At 36.1% G+C, this 24,655-nt stretch overlaps 1 protein-coding gene across 4 annotated transcripts in view; it reads right to left on the bottom strand.

Annotated features, from left to right (window-relative positions):
* The window catches only part of klar (klarsicht), an 828,351-nt gene that overhangs the window by 106,055 nt on the left and 697,641 nt on the right, over positions 1-24,655 (bottom strand). For all 4 annotated transcript variants that reach the window (XM_081758673.1, XM_081758668.1, XM_081758672.1 and 1 more), the window contains 2 exons: positions 23,150-23,302; positions 1,855-1,966 (listed from right to left, as the gene is read on the bottom strand). In XM_081758673.1, the coding sequence (XP_081614799.1) occupies positions 1,855-1,966; positions 23,150-23,302 (265 nt within the window). The remainder of the gene's footprint in view (positions 1-1,854; positions 1,967-23,149; positions 23,303-24,655) is intronic.

The raw sequence follows: 24,655 nt of genomic DNA, 5'->3' as shown, positions 1-24,655 counted from the left end.
CAATAAGAGGAGTTGTAGTTCAGTGCGAAGTACAAAGTTACGGTATGTCTATAAGGAATTAACTTTGAACTACAGATATGTATTTTAAACTACACATTTTTCATATATTTGAGTCTTAAATACTTTATGCCGGCTTTCTACCGTCTTCAAAACTTGCCGACGCATGCAAATACACGTGTTGCATATACGGAAGAACTGGCGCTGGCTATGAGATCTGAAAGATTATGAGATTGAGTGAATGAAGCCCCCTTCAGACATTTTGCGTACACCACTGCTTGACCTTACAGGAAATTAAAGCATATAAAGGTACAATGACATACTATTACTATCTGTCCACATAGTATCGATTTAAAACTCGACTATAGCATCCTGTGGGCATCCCTGCAGTTAAAATATATAATTTCTTCGATAATGAAAAATATATAGAACTGAATTGATTGTGAAAACCGTTTCGTTTTCGGTATTGTGATTCGTTTTCAACACCCGATCAATTATTCTTATCCGAATAATTGCTCAAACAATTATACATTATTCGATTAATTGTCAACGATTCGACTATACGAAACTTTGAATTATTTCAATTTTCACAGCACTAATGTCTACATTTTATTTGTTTCTTGTCCAAACTTTTCACTTTAAAAGTTGCCAGTTCCCTCCCCTCTTCAAAAAGTGTATTTTTAGTATGACTACATGCACTCTTTTTAAGAGTAGTATACTCTTTCGGAGATTGAAATTACTCTATACTCTTTTTTCTGGCCAAAATTGTTAGTTTACCAGTGGCAGATCTAGCCCAGCCATGGGACTTAGTCCCCTAATTTTTTGAGTTACAAAAATAATTTAAGCTTTTATTTATATATTTTTAAAAGTTTATAGTAAACTCATGATATATTTATCATAGTCTGGGTTCTGGCTGGCACTCCCAGTTTTAACGTTCTAGATCTGACACTGTGGTTTACCCTGTTTTTATGGATGTTATCTCAAATTGATTTTGACACAAAAACACTAGAAAATTATTATTAATCATTTTTAGTGATACCAAGAAATTAATCATCCTAACAGAAACGGTGGTTTAACATCTCATTCTTCCAACAGCACTCAGGTCAGAAAGCAATAAATTCGAACGGGTCAAAGCTAAATGAAATATTATCCGCTCTCCTAATATTAGTTTACCGTTTATTGGTTAGATTGCAGTTTAGCGTCCCTTTCAGTACCCATGCTATATGAGACGTGGACGTAGGCTCTCTCACTAGGAATCAAACCCAAGAACCCCACGCCTCAAAGGCGCGCGCTAGCCACTAGACCAGCGGTAAGTACTAGCGTATCGCGTATGTCACGTGGTCATTGCTCTCTGTCACTTTCATGACGATGGAACTGGAGCAATCACTAAAAATAGATTACCCTCTAACAAAACATAATGTATAAGTTATGCTTATATACTATTCTCATAGTCTTTTTGCTCAAAATATTTCTGGTCACCGTAGATTTAGGTTTTGCAAGCTGGATATAGGGATGTCAATATTAATTCAATTTGGGCCAGTGACCAAGCCAACAGCTAGAATAAACTTTGTTCTGCGAAAAAATAATTTCAACCACCTTATGCTCCTCGTAAAGAACATCTAAGATTCTTTTGTCATTTTTATATAAAAGATGTAAACTTCAGTGTGAAGTGAGTTATTAGGCCTAACTGTAGTTCTCAAGGTTGAATTATAGTCCTGTGTTAAAATACAACAATAAAAGATACACAAGTATAGAAAACGCGACGACAAAACAGTCGTGATGGTTGAAAGTACCACAACCCACAACCAAACCACAAGCCGAATATCAAGATATGAATACTAAAATCACTGTACTTACCTCTGATGTCACGACATTCCTGAGATGAAAGAAGACCCGATTCTTTTTCGACGTTATCCAGGATGACACGCAGACATCTGATATTCTCCTGGCACGTGGCAATAATCTCCGCCTGTAGGAGAGAACACAGAACTCAGCGTTAGGAAAAGCATTCACAAAAGAGTTCATCCAAACACGTCTACAAAAATCGTGTGCTCGCTTCTTCCCTAACCTGTTTGGTTACGGCCGTTGACGCTTCTTCCTGTTTTGGAAGCTATTGCTACAGCAAGAAGACAATATAACTGCACCCCGAACCCCGCCTATCTGCCCTTCTACGGGTTGTCTTTTCCCGCCCAGTTACATAACGACTGCCATGGTACTTCCGGTACTGACGCCCTGTAGTGTAGGTATGGAGCGTTTTGCATTCATTACATTAAGTAATCGTTCTTTTTATGAAGATAAAAATATTTCTGAAACGTGACCGTTAACTTTCATGTGGCGCTGCAAGCTTGCTTTTTTTTACATTCATTATTTTTATTATTATTATTATTATAATGATCGCGCTGGTTCACCTTTTTACAAGAATGTAAACAATAGATACTCTTTCAAGGAAAAATGAAACAAGTTAAGAATAGAACTGACTAACCAAGACAGCATGTTACACATTTCATTAATACAAATGAAAACTTAACTGATATTTGGAAGTAACGTTGCAAGTTACGTGGTTACTAAAGTGGCATTCTATATTAGCTTTGTAACGAAAATTTTCCTGGGTTCAGTTCCCGCTAATCTAACTCCGTGTTTTAGTTATCAATAATTCATGTTATTGGGGACATGGTGCCTCAGTGGTAAATGCTTACCTCTGGTCCCTGGTTTGATCCCGGCAAAGTAAGTTTGCAGAGGACAATGGGTGATATCAATAAAAATAAGTAACTACTCCTGAGAAGTCCTGCTCGAGAATCGGAGTAACTACAGCTGGAGTAATCTCCTCCCTCAATTTCGTATCAATAAAACAAGCCACTACTCAGGTCTAGTCTGCTCCAGATTTATGAACGTTTACTCGCGCTTCCTCTGCACGTAGCAGTGAGTCGTATCAATAAAAGAAGTGATTACTCATTTCTCCCATTCATCGCGCAGTCATTTCGTTGTTTTTAATCTATGGCGTAGTATCTTAAAAGCCATGGAAGGGGCAAGTAGCAACGATAGCTTCAATCAAAGTGCATTTGTGGATATTGTAAAAGAGTTTCCAGTGGTACTTTCAAAGTCACAGCTACCAGAAAGTAAACGAAGGAAAGCCGAAACTTTGAAGGTAATTACAGTGAAATGCACCGAAATATCAAATACATCTACGACTGAGACACAAATTCAAAAGAGAATCTTTAATATTCGAGCGAGAATAAAAGAAAAATAAAAAAGAAGAAAAAAATTCAAAAAACGGGAAAGAAGAAAGTAATACTGAAACCATGGGAATGAACCTATTTGAGCTGATGGACGTTGATTGGAATCCAGCAATATCAAGATTAACACGACAAGCGCATATCACGTGTTGTCCAAGGTCTTTGTAGATTGTTTGGCTTGAACGAAATCAGACACTTGGCTCCTTTGTTTTCTTTTTTAACCCTTTATGACCCGAATTAAATATTAATTTAAATTTTAATATATTTTTTCGTATTTCGACTCTAAATGCGTACAAGTAACCATTAAATCGATTGATTTGATGATTATCATCATGGGTCACGTGTTTACACTTAAGGGACTTTAAAGTCCCGTCAGGTAGAAACGAGTTAACATAATAATTGTAATATATTTTTAGTTCGGATGTCTTTATAATTATAAATTTTACTGTCTTAGCGATATAATCAGGGATGAATTATTCAGGGGATGTCCCGGGGGGGATTTCTCCCCCGAAGAAAATTTATTCCCCTGCGGAGAAGCTCTCAAAATTTCAATCACAGAATGTAGAAATTACTTCACCCAAACTTCCCTGCCCCCGAGGAGTTCATATTTCCCCCCGGGTGAAAATGTCTGAATTCAACACTGGATATAATTAGAAGCAATTGTTAATACTATGATCTGATTTACTGTTTGTACCTTTACATACAATTTCTGATTTTTATTCTTCAATTATGTAATTAAGCATAGAAATAATAACTGAATAAAATTTCAGAACAATATTGAATGATAATGCAACATACAGCACGAATCACTTGTAAAATACAGAGGAGGTTTCTTGACAACTAACATTACGTATGTGTGTATATATATATAACAGAATTGTAATTGATATTTGAGTACTAATAATAACAACATTTTTGAGTTTAGTTACATCCAAATTTTTGAAGCAGTCTGCGTTGATTTACTCACATATGATGAAATTCAAATAAACAATTTTTCTTTTCATTCACACAAAAACACATTACACAGTCCACATTTGGAGTGTGGTCTTGATTCAATCTTCTTGAAAGAACAAAGTTCACATCTAGCTCTCTCTTTTACGAATTGTGGCCAATGTGCACCTCGATTTTGAAGCCTAATATCATTGCTTACGGAAAATTTGGATTTTCTTCTCTTGATTGGTCCCACGCTTGGTGATGAATCCTGCTTTGGTCTACCACGCTTCTGACAGTGTTTACGTCCTTTAGTGAGTAGTCCTTGAGTCACCTGACGTTTGAATAACAGAAAAGGCATTCTCCCATAGAGGTCGCAAAAGATTATAAATGCGTTTATCAATACAATTTCAAGAAATGCAAAGAAAAGTCGGTGCCACCATTTTTTGCTCTTTTATCACGATCGTAAAGGGAGCGAAGCATATCGGCCTTATCTACACCACCCATGTGATTATTATAGTCTTTGACGACTAAAGCAGCTTGAATGTTTATCTTTGAACCGTCTTACGTTCTACAGTTATGGTTTCAGTACTATGACAATTTGACAAGAAGTGGACACACTTGTTATCTTTCCACTTGCAGTAGGTTATTCCTTGATCTGTAGTTCGATGATCGTATTCGCCGCGTTTCAGATCTTTATCTTTTGCCAAAAGTGGAAGCCCGCTGCGTTGAGGACAAACTGTCCCACATGCGTAAATATTCTGCGATTTCAAATTGACAGTTTCCTCCTCCACCTCATCACTGCTACTGTCTTCAAATGGAGTGTATATTTCAAGATCTGATGGAATATCCTCTAGAAGAATATCTTTTATTTCCTTATCGTCGAGTATTCTAGACATTATTCCTACAAAGGAACCGAAAAAAAGTTACGCAATTTCCGCACATTGTAATATTTTCCAACATTGAAAAAAAAAAAAAAAAAAAAAAACACTAAAGGCAACGCAACACCAGGTGATACAAGGAGTTTGGATACCTTTCCTGGAATATCCGAGACAACGAAATGAGGAATATTAAGTATTTACAAAACATTTTTCTTATTTCGATATTACCGAAAACAAATTTCACTGTAAATAGAGCACACGACTTATAGCCCGAAAAGGTAAATCCTGATGCTGCCTCTGCCTACAAGCCTGACGGGACTTCTGGGTCCACCTGTAATTTTACCCCAGAATACGCGCAATAATACAAAAACTGTTAAAATTTATATTTACATTATTTACACAATACCTAATCAAGTAACAAAAAAATCCACGAGCGTCTGAAGCTCTAAATACTACACAAAAGCTAGACTAAATCAGAACACACTCGACTATGACTCACAAATAAACAGCATGCTTCAAACGTGCGAAATTGTATTTGTCACACATACACAGCAACGCTCATAAACAGCTTGTACCATCTTGTGAGCATTCCTTGAAGTGTTTGAAAAAGACTTGTTAGTCCCGACAGGTTGCTGGCAACACAAGGGCTATTACGTAATAGGAAACGTAACCTTGAAACACCGGGACTTACAAGTCCCGACAGTCGATAAAGTGTTAAAAAGTCCAGCCACCCACGTCATAAATCACGTCCATCTGATTGCGTTTTCCACACCATACGTGTTCCCTTTCACCTTGACATAAACAAAATACATTCTCATGTATACACTCTTTCTATCAACGTTGAGTTGAGTTGATTATTAGTTTAACGTCCTTTTCAGTAGCGTGCCTATATGAGACAGAACCCACTGATTAACGTGGAATCCAAACCACATGAGCTCCTGCCGGGAATCGAACGCGGGTCTCCTATGCCAAAGGCATGTACGCTAACCGCTTAGCCACGAAATAGCTCTTCCTATTAACGTATTACTCTCCAAAATACTAGGTTTCTTTAATGCCACTTGTGTATAGTCAAGTGCTCCGATAGCACCCGGAAATGTATATTGTTCTTGCCACTCTGCCTTTGCTGTTTGTATATTACGCACACTTCCGGAAACAATCCATTTTCAGGTAGTCACAGACAGTACTTTGAGCCACACCAGAATCCCCTGACATTCCGACCTGGAATCCCGGATCACTCACGTAACGCAAGAAAACCAAGGGCACCGATTTCTCTGTAAATTTGGGGGGGGGGAGGGCATTCAGATGCAGAAGGTATATATATATCAGGATTTTAAGACAAATTGCACTCTAATTATGTCAAATATTGTATATTCATAAATACAATAGGGAGCCCACATGAGTTTTGGGGAGCCCGGGCCCCCACAGGATCGGCGCCCTTGAAGAAAACCCGCATCTTTTCATCATTACGTAGTCCATCACCCCGAATTTCGGTTGATTCTCCTTTTAAAATGTTGTGCTAATCACTACATTTTCTTTCATAAACTTATAATGCTTTTTGTAATCTCCATTTCCAACATTTCTATGCAGTTTATAAGTTTTTCTACGTAGTAAATAGGAGTTTATAAGTTTTTCTACGTAGTAAAACAATCATATACTCTGCCATATTTCGCACGGAGTCACCTATTTAGCTTGCTCCACAAATTTGGAGAAGTTACTAGCATCACATAGGAGTCTTTGATTTTTATTGATATCAAACGCGGAGTAGTTAATCGGCTCGAGAATAGAGGTGTGGTTACTTCAAAAAGGCGGGGCTTCTCCGAGGTCAGCCGAGGCGACTAGTGCTCAGTTCTCTTTTTATTGATACCAATGCGAGTAACTACTTCAAAATTGGGCGTAATGAGTAACTTTTCCGTTTTATTGATATCACCCAATATTGTGTCCGTGGGTTTTCTCGGGGAACTCCCGTTTTTTCCTACTTTTCATTCCATCAATTTTTCCATCATCATTCACTTCGTTTAATAATAGTCCCCTTTAGCCTAAAGCGCATAACTGTGGGACGTTAAACTGAAAGATTTCATTCATGTTATCATCTGATTTCTGAAGAAAATATCAATTTCGATACAAACACAATTATCACCAAATTCACTGAAGTTTTAATTATTACAAACAAAATTCCGTACTTCCCTTTGTGGTTCCCTGACATCGTATGAAGTCAGAGTGCTCTACGTATACAAGTGACTATCTGTGTAATGGATCCACAATTACATAGTCCTTTCATATCCCTCATTCTAATCCTAAAGTTGTTCCTCTACTGAAGCTCGTTGTTACCAGTTTGCCATATTCCTTTTAGAAACAACAGAAAGGAACTGGCCACCTTACTCCTGCATTAACTGGCTTAATGGCCTTACCTAGCTCGTTAGGATATGTTAAAACCTGCTTTCGAGCAGAACAATCAGATTGATATTAGGAATTACATTTCTGGGTTTCGGCATCTTATGGGCATTTCAGTCCGTCACATGTCAAGGATGACGTACCTCGGCGATCATACTACCCAGGGAAGTGGTGAAGAAAGAAAGACAGCAAGCCTGGAACCTTTGTCAGGTAGCATTTACCTAGCATTTACCTGTGTGAATTAAGAAAAAACAGGAAAAACCCTTACTCAGGATGGTTGGCCGGCAAAGGCTTTTACACCTTTCCGACCGAGTGTTCCCACCGGGAATCCAACTCGAGACCGCTCGCACCAAAAGCGAGAGGGTTAGCGACTACGCTATGCTATAATAATTTTACACCGGCGACAATAAGATACAAAGGAAGCTGATAAGAACTTAGTTACTATGACAGAATGACTGGTATTGGCCTGATTGCACTCAGAAAAACTATTTTCACTTCGTATATTACATCATGTCTCTAACGTACATAAACTCCTACCACAACAACCCTTCTAGATAATAATTAGTATATAAGTTCAATAAAATGCGGTTGCTGGAGGATATGCTTTACCCACACGTTAAATTCTTGCCGCGGTATATCGAAATGTGATCGTAGAAGTGACAAAAATTGATCCCGAGCAGGTGGGAGAGGAAAGCATTCGTGCACTAATAAATCACAATATTATACAATAACATAAAAGACAATACGTTTAAAAATAAACTCACCAGTCACACTATTTTTCCAGTTCTGTAACTAATTTCTATTTACATTACACTGCACACAATTTACACTAACCTAACTTTGCACTGTCTTAAAAAATCAGTAAGTTTTGTTTGCCGCACTAATACATTACGTATTTCTTCCACGTATTGTTTAATTATCGCTGAATGGAAGAAATGGATGTTGTTCGATTCATTTTGCCTCTCCATCTACGAAATCACTTTGATTATATAAGTTATCAAGTTATCACTTAACAAACAACCGGAAGTCTTCTTCCGCCTCAACGTCATTTTTACAATTGAATCGGTCATTGCAGAAAGGGAACATGTTCTATACTAATAATACAGAACATGTGCCCTTTCTGCAATGATCGATTCAATTATCATCTTTTCCATTGCCATTTTCGCTGTGGAAGAATCGATTATATTTTTATAAGATGTGCACTCCGAAATTTAACCCACTGTTGTCAATGTCTACCCAGTCATTCAAATCGTCTATCATGATTTCATTATTATTATCATTATTAGTATTAGAGGACACATACTTTCACCCGCGATTTCGGTATTTTACTGTAAGTTATTATCAATCACAGAGTACAAACAGCGTTATTTGGCGAAATTCCAACTGTGTGAGAAAAATATCCTTCTTCTATCTTCTGTTTACACGAAATTAGTATATATGGATTGATACTGTAAGTATTTGAAGTGGAGTCAACGAAAAGGAACATTGTTCTCTTATTTTGGGCCCCTTTTTCATAGACAAAGGAGGTACAATTCTGTATTTATTACTTTATGAATATTCACTAAAATACGAACAGAAAGCCAGACTCTACATTGTATACCGTAAAAATTACCCGACAATCGTTTCGCTGATACTCATAAGCTTTGTGAGAGATGTCTTATACCAGCTTTTTTTTTTTTCCTGGAGACCATTTGTATCAGTCAGAACGTTATACAGACCATTCTCTCTTTCAGCATACACCAATCTAACTAACTATCGCCTATGGAACCCGAATATTCAATGTTGCATTCACAAAAAAATCTCAATTTGCATTTTAAAATGTCTGACTAAAGTTTGAAGAAAAAAGTACTAAATTTCGCAAAAAAAAATGCTAAACACCTCAAAACTTCAAGGTCCGTGTTTCCCTAAAAATAAGATCTAATCAGAAAATAAGCCATAGCTTAATTTTTCACATTAACCTACCTCAAATACACACTACCCGAAAGCTCTCAACGAGACTTATTTTACGAGTTGCTCGCAACAAACAAGACAGCACGTTAATAACAGTTAAGTTCGGAGTTATCAGCACGATGTCTCCTAAAAATGAATCCTAATCCCTCTTTGAGATTTAAAAAAAATTTAAAAATCTAAGACCCAGTTTTATTTTCGACAAAACACCCCTGTGCAACAGGATTTAGATTTTCTTTCAGGTGACAGAAATTATATCTTCCTATAGAGGCCTTCTTATACGTGGAACTTTTACATACCTCAATGCATTGAGAGCTAAATTTAATAAGTAAGGTTACCTGGCCTCACATCAGTGTAATTTTACCGGTATAATTATAATATTTGTCAGGCAGAAACAGCTACATGCCAGTTAGTTGGAAGCGACTACTGTGTCATAGTTAACCATCGAAATGCGTAGTGTGATTAGATTTCTGCTTTTAAGAGTCACATCATCAGCCGAAAATACCGTCAACTTCTTAGGTATACGGTGTTAATGTTACTGAAACAGGTGTATAATTGTGGTATGCTGAGTTCGACAACGGCTGGATAGACGTGCAGGATTAGTACTAAGGCAGCGAGGGACAGGATTGTCTTCTCTACTTTCCCAACTTGGAGTGGTATTCATTTGTTCGGACCAACGGAAGAGGTACGTGAGCGGCACATGATATACAACCCTCACAGAAGTTTAGAAAGACATTATGTAGTAGCTTCAAATGTGTAACTTCTATGTCGATGTAGCTATCTTAGTGAATGATTCGAATTACTGTTTAGACAAGCAAGATGTTCTGTAGATAATAATACCAAGGAGACACTACTGTTTATATGTTGAATTTACGTAGTAAGTTGTTATTTCACTTACCGAACAACCCTCATATTTGCTTATTTTCTATAATATTTATTCTACCTTACTTTGTTTCCCAGTTTTTCCTAAAGCAGAACAGATTTTAAAATTCACGTTACTCTCAGAACTGCACAAAGTTTATTGAAGAATCTACAAATCAGAAACGAAGCGAATAACAGATTTTTGTTTTAATTGGCTATATTACTTAGATACTTTGGATTGAATGTTTATAGTATGACTATAGTATCTACGTATATTAACTTAAATGAAATAAAATGGTACTTCAATATGAGTACTAACTTACTTAGCAGCAACCGTCCTGCCAGTAATGGTAGAGTAACTCAGGATGATGGCTTAGTTTACAATTGTTGAAAGAAAGACTTATTTAATTGTTTACTTTAATATAGTGTTAAGTATTTTAAAAGCTCTGCCACTTCACTTCAAGTGATAAAAGTAAAGTTCAGAGTAAACAAATATTTAGTCTGATAACCTTAATTTTTGAAGTGCATTGGTTAACAGTTGTAACGCTTCAAGGAGTTATGAGTTTGCTCCAAAATGATGACAAAGAGAGAAAATTTCTACCAGAAAACGTTAAGCACTAGTGGCGACCTTTACTGTACAGAATGCAAAATTTATCAACGTGTGATCATTTAAATATCAGAAATACTATCCTTTAAAAAGAATGGTAAATCGTTTTCCTCGGGAAAAGCAATTATATATTTTTTGTTTCAAGCGGATCGGTCGTATATAAGAATAAAAATTCATATAAAGCTGCTGATTTGTTGAAGTAGGATTTGCCTTCATAATATCAGGAAGGTTAGACAAGATTGAGGTTAGCAACATGTGCATGTTGGATAGCACATTTCATTGAGTCAACAATCTTATCCTATATATTTGTTTAGGTTGCTGAATACATACGCCTCCAAGATTTTATAGACCATTGAATTATACGAAGAAGTATTCTTCTATTTTTTTTAAATGAATTGAAAACTTACTGGTCTAATTTTCAATGCTTTTTAAATGTCCCTTTCTTTGCGAAGATTAAATTACATGATTATATACGTACATATAGGATGTTCTAAAAATGGCGCCCACAGACAACACAGCGCTATTCCACAAGTTAAAATAAAGCGAAAATGCTATCTAACGGTGTACTCTCCGTGGGCTCCTTCAGCCGCTCTGGAATACAAAAAAATTCTCTATATGCCAAGAGGTTACATCGTAGATTAACTTGGAACCGTTAGCATTGCTCTACGAATTCATCAAGCAGTTCCATCGACTGTTACGCTAACAACTGGTGCTAGTGTCAACGTCTATCAACTTTAACTGTCATCGACTTTAAAGAATCGACGTAACTATTTGGTAGAATTAATGGATACACTCTATGGTTCTTTATCTGCGATGCTGCCACATAGTGCAATTTGCGTCTCCAGACAAGGACTCGGTACAATTATATATATTTTTCACTTTTGCCTTGTAGAATAGTGCTCTGTAGATTGTGGGCGCCATTTTTAGAACACCGGTAAACTCTCTTTTTTCCCGACCATAAATTAATCTTTAAAAGAAAATGTTGCTTAACACACTTTGAGAAAATTATTTCTTTAAAAAAAAAAAATCAATTACAAATAAAGAACAAGTGTTTTAACACGAGAAAACAGGAACAGCTAACAGATTTTCTGTGAAAAAGAAATTTGTAAATACATAAAACTACGGTGTATTAAGTCATAATTATATGCGTAAGCCCCTACTGTTTAAATAAAAATTGTTCAGAAGCTTTGTTGTGCTGATTTGTGTCCTTTTTTTCAGTCATTTTGCGGACGGTTGCCGCACCAGCCAATTGGCAGATAATCGGAGTTTACTGTATAATGCAAATTAATTTTGACAAAGCACTGGATTATTTACCTAGACTTGAAGAGTGATATCATATCATTCAAGTTCCCTTTCACTTCAATGAAGAAAAATACGTCCTTGCATGAATCAGTAACAGTTCATTTATCTTTAGTTGTGGATCCACTCTATAGGATATATCCCTCTGTACTTATCAAAAGTTTGTGATCTCAACTCTTAAAACAAGACGGTGAACTATTTCAAATCACAGTAGTTAGTTCTTTTAGTTACTTATTTCTATCTGCCTCTGAAAGATTAGAATAGTCGCAGCTACGAGGGGTCTGCTTTTTATTTTTTCAAGTTTCGTTAAGCCATCAAAGGCGAACTACGTGACATGACGAAATGTAGTTAAGACAAAAATATTCATTGGACGTCACCCATCCCTCACATCGATCGACAGACTGCTGCTTAATCACTGTGGAGTAATGGACGTAAGAAAATATCGTGAAGCCCGCCAAGTGTGAATTATGTGACGTAATTCGATTTCTTGAAATGGAAGGGTTAAAAAAAAATAGTTGCAATTCATCTTCGAATGTGAAAAGTTTACGACGGAAATTTTATAAGTGATTGATGTATGCACATGGCGCTGTAGAGAACTGGCGACGTACATGAAAAGAGTAGCCAAGAATGGAAATCTGTAGCGGTAGACGACTTTGATGAGCGCGTGAAATCTTGTAGTACGTGAAAAGCCGTAGATTATGATTTCTGAACTGTCTCATCTTGTAATTTTAGGGATCTCGGAAGACGTCAGAAGAAATCGAATTTCATCATGTAGTTCACACTTGGCTGGCGCTTCAGTATGTTTTCACGCTCGCTACTCCAGAATGATTCAGCAGCAGATATGTCTATTGATAGTAAGGGAAAGGGGAGAGATGACGTCCAATGAACAGCTTTGCCTTATTCAAGTTTCATTTCACATGCTTCTTTTTTGGTGGTTTAACGGAGTTTGAAAGAACAGCCTTAGTACATTTACCCAGCACGAAATAGTTTTTTTTTTCTCTTACCTGGTAGACATTACAAGAATTCTATTATCAGCTCCTAGACCCCTCCATTTGCTTCCCTATGGCCTCGCGTCAATTATGTATCACCTTTTGCATCAAGAGTGAATTTTGTGCATTTGCTCTTAACATTTCCTGAATTTGGTCCAGCTGGGGGTTTTGACCCTTGACCACCGCGTTTACTCGGCCTACGGCCTCGCGCCTCTTAAACCTACAATTCTACTGAATTTCAATTTTCTTTGCGTATTTGAAGTACCTAAAAGATAAGATTTTGTATCCGAAGAAAAAGCCCATTTAAATAACATGGGGATTTCTTCATTCCCCCTTTACACCTCTTAAAACTACAAATATTCACTTTTAGCAATCTTACTATAGGTTAGTCTCGGAAGGCTACAATCACGCCAAATTTCATCATTCTAATCTTGCTGGAAGTGCCCCATAAAATCACTCTACACTTGGAAATTTTTATGTTTGGTGATTTACTTGGATAACGCTAACGAAAACGTACAAACATCCGAATTTCAAGTTGTTATTCCAATTTCAAGTTCCTAAAATATAAGATTATAGGGGAAAAAAAACGTCCATTTAAGTAACATGGGAAATTCTTTAATCCTCCCCTTTAGACTTCCTAAAAATTAAGAATACTCAGTTTTGACAATTTTTCGGTGGGTTAGTCCCGAAAGCTACAATCATGTCAAATTCCAATGTCAACCGGAAGTACCCCTTTATAACTTCATGTAGTTTTATATATAGTTAAGATATAACACAAAAACTTTTCTTGATGTATTAAAGTAAATGTTTGTTGAAAATATGTCACAAAAAAAAAAAGAAAAAAAAAAGAAACTACGGGTATTTTCCTCCTTCAGTGCTTGAAAAGAGCTCAGGGCTAAATTAGTGACTTTTTCCTGGCTTCTTAACGTTTCCAATGATACCAATGAAGTGAATGTGGGGAGAGGTCAGGAAATATACCTAAATTTCATATACTTTCATTGTTGAAATAATTTAGTTATTAAAGAAAAACAAAATACTATACTATCTATTATATCCACAGGAAACCTCATGTCTTTTTTCTTCTTTCTTTCTGTTCAATAGACTAATTCCTAAAATAACGTATATCATAAAAGTTGTCTTGCTGGTTCCTGGAGCATTCGAAAACTTAAGAAGTTTAAGAATACAGAGCAATTACCAATACACGCGTATTCTTGTACTTCATTTCCGAAATGTTAATGCATACACTTTTGTTGTTGTTGTTGTTGTTGTTGTTGAAGCATTGCCGTAAAGGACAACGAACCAAATAGGTCTAAAATATGGCTGCCACACTGTCAATGTGAGAATAATGGCCCACAAATCTTTTAAACCTTAATAACACCACCATAACTGTTAGCAATATTTTATAAATGGAATAATTTTAATAACTAGTCGCGTGTTTATACGATACTTTACGAGCTATTCTATTAAATTATGACACATAAATTCAAGCAGAATAAAAGATCATACTTTAATGCATTCATATTTATATTCTAATAGATCTCACATACATTAGAATTCTGAAAGAGTGGAATATTTATTGCAAAATTTTTATCCTTCGAACTTGCAATTCAAATGTGTCGGCTTTGTTAATTGGCTATTATCTCATTCTATGCCGAACAGTAGTTACATTTATATGTTGCTATGTTCAATATTTCTTTCTCGAACAATCAACGACGATTATACTTATAATTACGCATGCATGTAAAAGAATTTGGACTTTATATTTTTTTAATTTTTTTTATTTGTTTATTTTTTTAAAATTTCGAGCTATTACAGGAGTAAAGAAAGTCTTGAACTGACAGAATAAAAATCGAATTTGAAATACAAATGGATTTCAAAACTTCTGTACCGATTTCTACATACCGAAAATGTGTGATTTCCTTGCATGGGTCTACAGCAGTAAGCAGTAATGAGTAAGTAGGATAATTATTGTACGGAAGTCGATTATTTTCTTACGTTAGACCCTTCAACATTATCAGTTAGATGACTTGCATAACCAGGGATGTACGCAGGAATTTATTTCGGAAGAGGTCTAAAGCTTTTCGGGGGGGGGGAGTCCAAATACAATGAGGCTAAATTATATGAAAATTTCTAAAATTGCCCCTAAAAGTAGACTACATTTACAAAAAGTCTGGATTTTGGGGGAGGGGGTCCGGAACCCCAGGACCCACCCCCTGCGTACGCCCCTGTGCATAACCATATAACAATACAATCAAACGCCGAGAAATTGCGTTTTGGCCCAATCTATCGGTCCACGTAATTTGTATGAGATTGCAACGTTGTCACTGGTACGACATTTCTTAGAGCACCATCACCTTCCATTGGCCAACTTCTTAGCTAATAATTTTAGATATATATTTTATCCTTTTCAAATTTTAAATGATTTTTTACATTATTCCTGGTTTTATATCATTATACTGTCTGACCAAACTTAGTAAGAAATTTTGATCAAGTGGTTTGAAAAAATCAGGGTGTAAGAACAAGGAATGTTAAGACATACGTGAATACTATTTATGCAACATACATCTTATCAAAAATAAGGAGAACTAGACAAACAAAACGTATTACAATTACAGTTATTCACATTACTCACATTATTCACATTAAATCAGTTCGAGACTCATTGATATTTTTCATCGGCAACAGATCGCCTAGTTACATTAGATTCCTTGAAAATTTTCACAAAATTTCTCTACGAACAATAAAGGAGTCCAATGTAACTTGGTGATGTGTTACCGATGAACATATCAGCAAGTGTCATAATTGTTTTAACATTATTTTAATTTCAAACTGATACTGAGGTTAGCACATTTTTATTTAAGGATTGACATTTTTTTATTAGGTATAAAAGATCTATTTTAGGTAGGTTGCTAAGAAATTATAACTGAAAAAAGAAAATCTCACGGAAATTAATAAAACTAATATTACTTGCACTTTCTAACTAACTAACTCTATGGCCTATGGAACCCGGAGGTTCAATGCCGCGTTTACAAAAGCTCTCCACCGACTTCTATCCTTAGCTAACTGGATCCAGTTTCTACTTTGTATTCCAATCTCTGCGAGATCCATCTTAATATTGTCCTCCCATCTGTGCCAAGGTCTTCCTAATGGTCGTTTTCCGATTGGTCTTCCAGTCAAGACTTTGAAAGCGTTTCTACTTTCTTCCATTCTAGCTACATGACCCACCCACCTAAGCCTCCTAGACTTAACGACCCTAACAATGTTGGGTAAACCATATAAATTATGTAGTTCCTCGTTATGAAGTTTCCGCCATTCTCCATTCCCGTTCCTCTTGGGTCCTCCTTGTACTTTCATGTATTTAAATTAAGAAAGAATTTGATAAACAGTTAATATGTAAGTTGCAATTGATTCAAAGCTGTAATAAGCAAGCGAACTTTCTGTCTCTCTCTTTATACATATAAACTTGATTGTACTAATATGTTATTTTGATGAACTACTATATTTGGATTTTCGCTGTTCCTAGCACAATAAATAAAGATTATTATTATTATTATTATTATTATTATTATATAGTATTTTAAAGTACTAACTGAAGATTAAACATTATACTAAGTGTATCAGTACTGGATTCTGTTGATATAAAATTATATTGACGTTAATTCTGTTTTCATTTACAATATGTATACGCACTAACTTTACGTGTGCTTCTTTTCTTGCATTAGTACATATACTGTGCATTCCTTTTAAAAGACAGTTTATTTGGCTGGTTACTTTTGTTGGCACTATAAACAAATATATCTTATTTATCAATTAGCAATTAAGTTATTGAGATCAATTAAATTCACACAAAATATGAATTCTGTTTTCAGATAATTACAATGCACACGAAAGTAAAAAGTAACAGAGCTAACAGTATGGGAAACTTGAATCACTTATTTGTCAAGTGTCTTTCAGGATTTCAGCTGTAGTTTCTACCACTTTCTTCTTCCCTTTTCTGTTAAACAACTTTAGGTTGCTATAGTGGTTATTTTCTAGACAACCACTTTAACCATCTTGTTTATTTATTAATAAATAAGAAGAAAGTTTTACATACAGCCGTTTTACACTGAAATTTTTAACGTTGAAAAGTATAAAACTAATTTTCGAAGGTCAGCTACGCCCTATATTTTAGAAGGTTCATCCAATTCTTCGCCTAGTGGAACTGTGGACAAATATTATAAAACTCTGGTAGGATGGCCACCACAAGGTAGTAAGATTTCAGCATATAATTGTTGGTCCCGAAACAATTTACAATTTTCCCCTGATTTTTTCATAATGAAAATTTGTGTTAAATATTCATCATCATCATTATAGATATTCCGCCATTATTTATCATGTTACTTGCCGCAACTGAGAAATTTCCATGCTCCACGGTCTTCCGCTAACCTCTTCGATTTCACGTACGAATTTTTCTGTTTTGATATCGTCCATTAATTGTAGTCTCCTTCCTGCCAACACACTCTCTAGCCTCATGATACAGTTTCTTCTTAGCCAATGTCCCAACTAGTTTCTCTTTTTCTTCTTAATAATATCTAAAATTGTTCTTTTCTCCCCCAACATTTCTAACACTGTCTCATCCGTTTTCCGCTCGACTCAGCTAACTCTCTCCATTCTTCTCCACTCTACATTTCGAAAGCTTCCACTCGATTTTAATCGTTTTTGCGTAATGTCCATGTTTCTGACCCATACAGTACAATACTCCACACGAAGCACTTTATGAGTCTTTTTCTCAACTCTTTATTCAAGGTACCACAAAACAGTATTTTCTTCCTCCTAAAGGCTTCTTTCGCCATTCCTATCCTTGCTTTTATTTCACGTTCACACTTCATATCATCACGAATAATATTACCCAAGTATCGAAAATAGTCACCTGTTCTACCTTCTCCCCACCTACTTCTATATTTGGCACCGATTCCTTCGTTCCAAACACCATGGCTTTTGTCTTTCTGACATTTATTTTTATCCCGTATTTTTAACAGCCCTTCAAGTTCTCTTAACATCTTATCGATTTTCACTTCAGATCCTGCAACAAGCGACATTATCATCTGCAAATCCTATACACCTAATCATTCTACCTCCTACTGAAATGCCGCCGTCATTTAGAAGGCTCCTTTCCACTATCTCTTCTAGATAGGTATTAAATAACGTAGACGAGAGACAACATCCCTGTTGAACTCCCCCTCGAATTACACTCTCCTCTGTCATTTCCTCTCCTATTCTAACACTTACTTGTTGGTTCATATATAAGTTTCTTATGAGTCATCGATCTTTCCATTCCAACCCAACTTTCTTTAGAACTCCCAACAACAATACCCAATTCACGCGGTCAAAAGCCTTTTCTAGATCAATAAATACCACATATACCTCTTTCCCTTTTTCTATAAGCCTTTCACCGATTACCCTTAATAATCCACTTGCATCTCTTGTACCCTTACCTCCCCTGAACTTGAACTGTTCCTCCTCAACTTCTTCATTTGTTCTTGCATATAACTTTCTGTTCAGAATTCGAAGAAACATTTTTGCTGCATGAGATATGAGACTAGTAGTCCTATAATCTTCATATTTCTTTGGGTTCGTCTTGAGGAAGTATTTTGGCCACACTCCTGCTTCATATATTTTGTTGCACAGTCGGAACAATTCTTTTTTGGCCTTGTCTCCCATATTCTTAATGAATTCGATTGATATATTATCTAAGAAAAGTGAAAGGGAACGGATGAATGATAGTTTGGCGGGGCAAGCTTACGAAGAAGGATAGAAAGTATTAAGACAACGCATAAAATGCTTTTAGTATAATCCCATAGAACTCTTTATGGACTACTCTAAATTACTCTCAATTTCATTCCGTTCGGATCCATTCCAAAGTTACAGCCAATCCAAACTAAGGCACAGCAAAGCCAACTACTGAAAAAATGTCAAGAACTGTCACAATTTGTACAATGCAAGCCGAAAGCAGTTCAAAATAAATTAGTACTTCTTACTTTAAACTGTGTAAACAAATTTTGAATTTGTTTATTACTAGTTGCTCAAATAAATTGTTTCAAGATATGTTTCTTTGTTTTTTATGCACTTTCACGCTTAAGAGGCATGCAACGACTCCCTTGTATCTCTTTTCATAAATCTTTGGTGAGTCTTTTGACATTCCAGACTTGGGTTCGCCTTCTAACGGGTCGTAATACAGGGCTCGCCATAGAGCGTTTCTTTGACGACAGTGAGCTTTCTACGCTGAGTTCACTGCTGTCTTCCATGATGAAATTTGGCAACTCCAATGAATCTGATACAGCAACCTGTTCTCCAGTCTTGAGTCAGCGATGGTCTATACGAATCTTTGCCTGCTGTCGGTTATTAGTTTGTTGGTTGTTGTTATAGTCTATGAAATGCCGCTGAACAAATCAAAAATTTTCTTCACCTTGAGCTTTCTTTTCTTCAAATTTCACTATTAAAAATACTACGCAAGTTATACAAGAAAATGGCGTCTCACGTAAAACTGATAGTTTGAAAGAAATAAGGTAAACCAGAAGATTCGATATAACGGAAATGGATTCAAAACGGCTGAATTTGAGAGTAGTTCTGTGTAGACCATAAAGAGGTCTATCGGATGACACTTAAATATTTCATTTCGTTGTCCTAATTCTTCATATTCTTTTTGTTAGAATTTTATACGAATAAGGCAAAATCTGTCCTATAATTATTAGAGCTTCTGAATGACAATTCTGGACTACTGGCAAGAGCATTATTAGCTAGAAGCAATACCAGATATTTTCTGCGCACGTCACAGATACGTTGTAATCGTTCCAGCAGACGATTAAATCAACAATCCTACTGCCTGATATGAGTACTCAATATACTAGACCGCCAATATTCCACCAGACGATAATCACTTTTGTACCGAATCTTTTCTTTGAACGACCGGTTCTGCCACTGACAAAGCGCAAAATCAACTTTTTTGTTTCCTGTCATCATCTGCCTGTCACAACCTTTCATCTCTGACACTAGCAAGTAAGTTTTGACAGCAGATAACTTATTCCCCTTGCAGAAGTGCAAAATAGCACATAGGAGAGAGAGTTCGTGAGGAAAACCCGATTGATGAAGATAACATACTACGGTGAAATGAGATCTTGCTCCCAACTGGCGTGTACTAGCTTGAGAAGAACATCGTCACTGTCCCCATAAGAGATCGTTGTCCATTCAGCCAGATATCTGCGTCTCGTAGACGGTCACATTCCCAGACATAAAATGCCGAAACCCCTTTTGTGCCTCCCTCTGTTTACTATTTCCTTCCCTTTCAAGATAAAAATATTCCATGCAGCTGCAGAAGCACCCAATAAGTTCCTCAAATAATGTTAATGGAAACTGCAACTTCATCGACCTCCATCACTATTTAGATTATAATCTGTAAAGTGACTATAACATTGTCTATGTTCTCGACCACATGTTACGCCCTCATAACGACGTACAGGTATCCTTGGTGCGTCCTGTCCTATAGATGCTGTGACCACCAGAATAGCAGTAAAAAGCGAACAAATTTGTGACTTCTCCAGGTATTTCAATTACTATGGAGTACTTCGATTTCCACCACCGCAAATGAATACATATAAATTGTACTGCGAAATTCTGAATGAATTTGGAATAGTTACAATCTCCTTAATGTAACGTTTTGTAGAAAGTGTTTTTTGTTTCATTGTTACCAACACATATAATTGTATTCCGTAGAAGTGATCCATTAGGATTTCAATCCAAAGTATTGTTGGCTCTTAGTAATATCTCAAAAACACACATCCATGTATCTATATATCAGATATACAGGGTGAGCCATTTATCTTGATGTCCTCTTGTAACTTTTAAAATAATAAACAAAAAACTACGAAATTTTGCATCATACAAATATCGGTGGGGAGACAATGTTTGCAATAGTTATTTATACTACAAGATTGTGTTGACAACCCAAAATATAGTTAAATATTTTTCAAATGGCATTATGTTGATTATAACATATTTCAAACCTGCATGTAAAAGGAAAACATACAACGTTCGCAATTTTGATCGTACCAAGATGGTACACAACATGTCCATTTGATTGGTAAAATACTTGGTTTCATTTGTTGGTTAGCTACATCTGCCATTTTGATTTCAAAATGGCGGCTGTTAAAAAATACAAAAGATCTGTAACTTCCTTAATATTGATGTTAGAGGAAAAATGAGAAGTGTTTCTTTTGATATGCCATTTTATTTTAATATCCATAACTTCCTTATTATTGATCGTACAGAAGAAATGAAAAAGTGTTTTAACGAAAAGTAGAAATAAAAGTGAGGGTCTGGGGGCAAAACCTCTAGCTAGCTGAAGGCTAACTTGATGTATAAATTGCCCTTATTATTATTATGATTGTCTTAATTTAATAATTGTATTACAAAACAGTCCTACAAATGAGGGCTTTTGAATGGTTTATTATTTTACTATCCTGAATTGCATGATTAATGTTTCTTAAATGATTCGAAAGACAGATTAAATTTTGCTTGACATCAGGTACATTCTCTGCTATTTTAGTGTTCACATTATTATTATTATTATTATTATTATTATTATTATTATTATTATTATTATTATTATTATTATTATTATTATTTTATCATATTAACATTCACTAACGAACTTTTGTCACATGCACAAATCACTTCATACATTCCAGAGATAGAAATCAGATCAATTAAGAAGTCCTGTTTCTGAAGTTGAAGTTGATGTTTCATCAGTGGTGCCAACATACCAAGATAATTGATATTCGATATATTTTCCTCCCATTATTAACAAATATTAATGTAAACTGAAATATGAGCGGAAAACAAGTGCAAAAATAGGTGATGAACAAACCTTCATAAAGAAAGAGAAAAATACACAAAGATGCTCTAGATAATGCGAACAAATTTGACACAGTACTTGCTTCAAGAAATGTCATACTGATACTAGCAGTGTGTTCAAAGGGCCACCAAAACTACGAAGAATTGTTCGGCATGGAAGTTTCCATTGTAGGAGAATGGACTGGAGAAAGAGCACGGTATTCACTCCCACCCTTTTCTATAAACTTTTCAGCAACCACAAATAGCACGGACATGATGTATTTGGGACATGGTTTCAGGAGTCTAAAAGTACTTAAATCCATCGGATTGGCATCAGGGTCCTTTAATAGACTATTAGTAAACGGAATAACATGGATGCCTGTTTCCTGCTCCGTTTGGTAGCAAACGAGGAGGGGTATCTGAGAGGTTCGGCTTAATGATTTATTCATGTTAATGCTCTCATTTGGGATGCCATGTCTGCACAAATACAGAAAATAAGGGCTACGATGATTGGCTGGAAGCATGCAGCATTCACTTAGTTTTCTTCCCTGAACTTTACAGACCACCACCACCAACAACAACAACTTTCCAGCATACCCAAATTCCTCAACTACCTCGAAGTCACTATGTCCTTCTGCACCGGTAGGGTAGTAAAGAGGGTAATCACAACTTGTCACCTTATTAATGCAGTTTCTTCAGTGTTGGTCTTTCTTCAGCGATGTGCCAAGTCGGAGGTGATGTATACAAGCCTTACGATAGAATTGCAACTTTAGACAATGATGGATGAAATGAACCCTCTTTGGTGAGGTAGATTTTCTTGGTAAGCCATTCGATTAACGGTGACTCAGTCACTATGTTTATACTAATAAAATGGTTCTTCAAAACGCAACACATGTAGCAGCGAAAGTCTTTTCTAAGGCACCGATGAAGGATGTAGTTCGACTTTTGAAACAGTAAACAAATGTTTCAGAAAACGGATGCGACGGTGAGTATTTTTTGTGATATTCAATATGCATCCTAATTTAGTAATATACTGTACTGTTCGAATTTTCAACAGTGTAACTTCGTATCTTATTGCAGCTACAAATTTTTGATATCGAATAGAAAACACAAAATGCTTATGATAAGAAAATTATTTGTACTTACAAAGTCACTGGACAGGAGTTCCACAGCTGATCTCTGTTGCTTGTTAAAGACCTGCTCCGTGATTCCCAATTGGCGGAAAGACTCCTTAATAAGATGATGCAGATCTTCCAAATCGGAGTCACTGTCCAATACAGAGCTATCGCCAGGTGCACCCTAAAAAATTACACAAAGAACAACAATTAGGATAAACAAGAACAATTTAAGGTAAGTCTTGATAACATACAGTACACTACAAAATATTCCCAATGTCTACATGTCTATATGCTACTTCTATTGTTAAAGTGAAAACAACAAATTCACGAGAAGTACAATCTTCGGGTTGTTTATTTCTCGTTGAGTACAGGTTGTTTCAGGTCTATGGAAACGAATTCAATCGCTAGGTAGCAGCAAGCGTGACCATGTCAAGAGGACTTATTGCGGGCAGTTCAGAAGTGCCGTGTGTTGAAATGGAGTGAAGATAGATGTTCTGAAAATGAGAGATCAAATAGCTCTGAAAATGATGTCCTTTTGGGAGAGTTATATTTGTGGCGTTTCGGCCATTGGTAATCTTCTCAGGTCAGCAATGTTTCGATTGGTTTGACGCAGCTTTCCAATTTTCCCTGTCCTGAGCGAGACTTTTAATTTCCATGTACTTTTTTCTTCCCTATATCTCGCATTATTTGGTCCGTATGTTTGAATCGGAGCCTTCCTCTCAGTATTTTTCCTTCTGCGATTCTCTCCATAGCCAATAGGGCGATTCCTCTATGTCTTATAATGTATCCAGTCATTCCATCTCTTCTTTCCTATCTACCGTCATCCCATCTAACTTTCAACATCGTTCTATTCTTCTAAATTTCGAAGGTTTCAATTCTCCGTTCTTCCTCTTCTCGTAGAGTCCATGCCTCTCATCTATAAAACCCACATTCCATACATATGCTTTTATCGGCCTTTTCTTGAATTTTAAGTTATGTTCCCGGTTAGAAGCTTCTGTTTTATCGACTACCTTTTCGCCTAAGTACACTGGAGTTTACATTTTGTTTCCATCTATTATTGCTTGTTATTTTAATACCTAAGCAGCAGAATTCCTGCATTTCTTCTAGCAGGTGATCTATTTTGATCTTCATATTTTTTGTTGTTTCTTTTCTTGTGTATTTCATAACATTTATTTTGTTCTTGTTAAGCTTCATATTGGATTTTGTTGTACTTATAGGCATGTAAGTATTTCAAAAGGTTTCAGTGCCAGAGAACTGGATCAACGATGTGTTGAATCGCAACAAAACAACAATCCTTACTATTACAATATTGAGCATCGTAGATATCAGAGGCCTAGAAGCATCCTCGATATGGTGGAAAAAGTGCGTTCCTCAGTCCTAAAGAACAACACCAAGGGCAGTGTAACGTAAACTGTATAATTGCTCAAGATTTAACCTGGTAAAGAAACAGAAGACTCAAGTTTATATGGCTCTGTCCCTCGATATCATGGAGACAAAAAGTAGAAAGGGTACCAACACCATCTTGCAGGAGACG

Source organism: Thermobia domestica, chromosome 5, assembly GCF_964235325.1.
Source record: "Thermobia domestica chromosome 5, izTheDome1.hap1.1, whole genome shotgun sequence".
Classification (NCBI taxonomy): domain Eukaryota; kingdom Metazoa; phylum Arthropoda; class Insecta; order Zygentoma; family Lepismatidae; genus Thermobia; species Thermobia domestica.
Note: the sequence above shows the minus strand (reverse complement) of the source record. Positions and strands in the feature narration are given on the sequence as shown.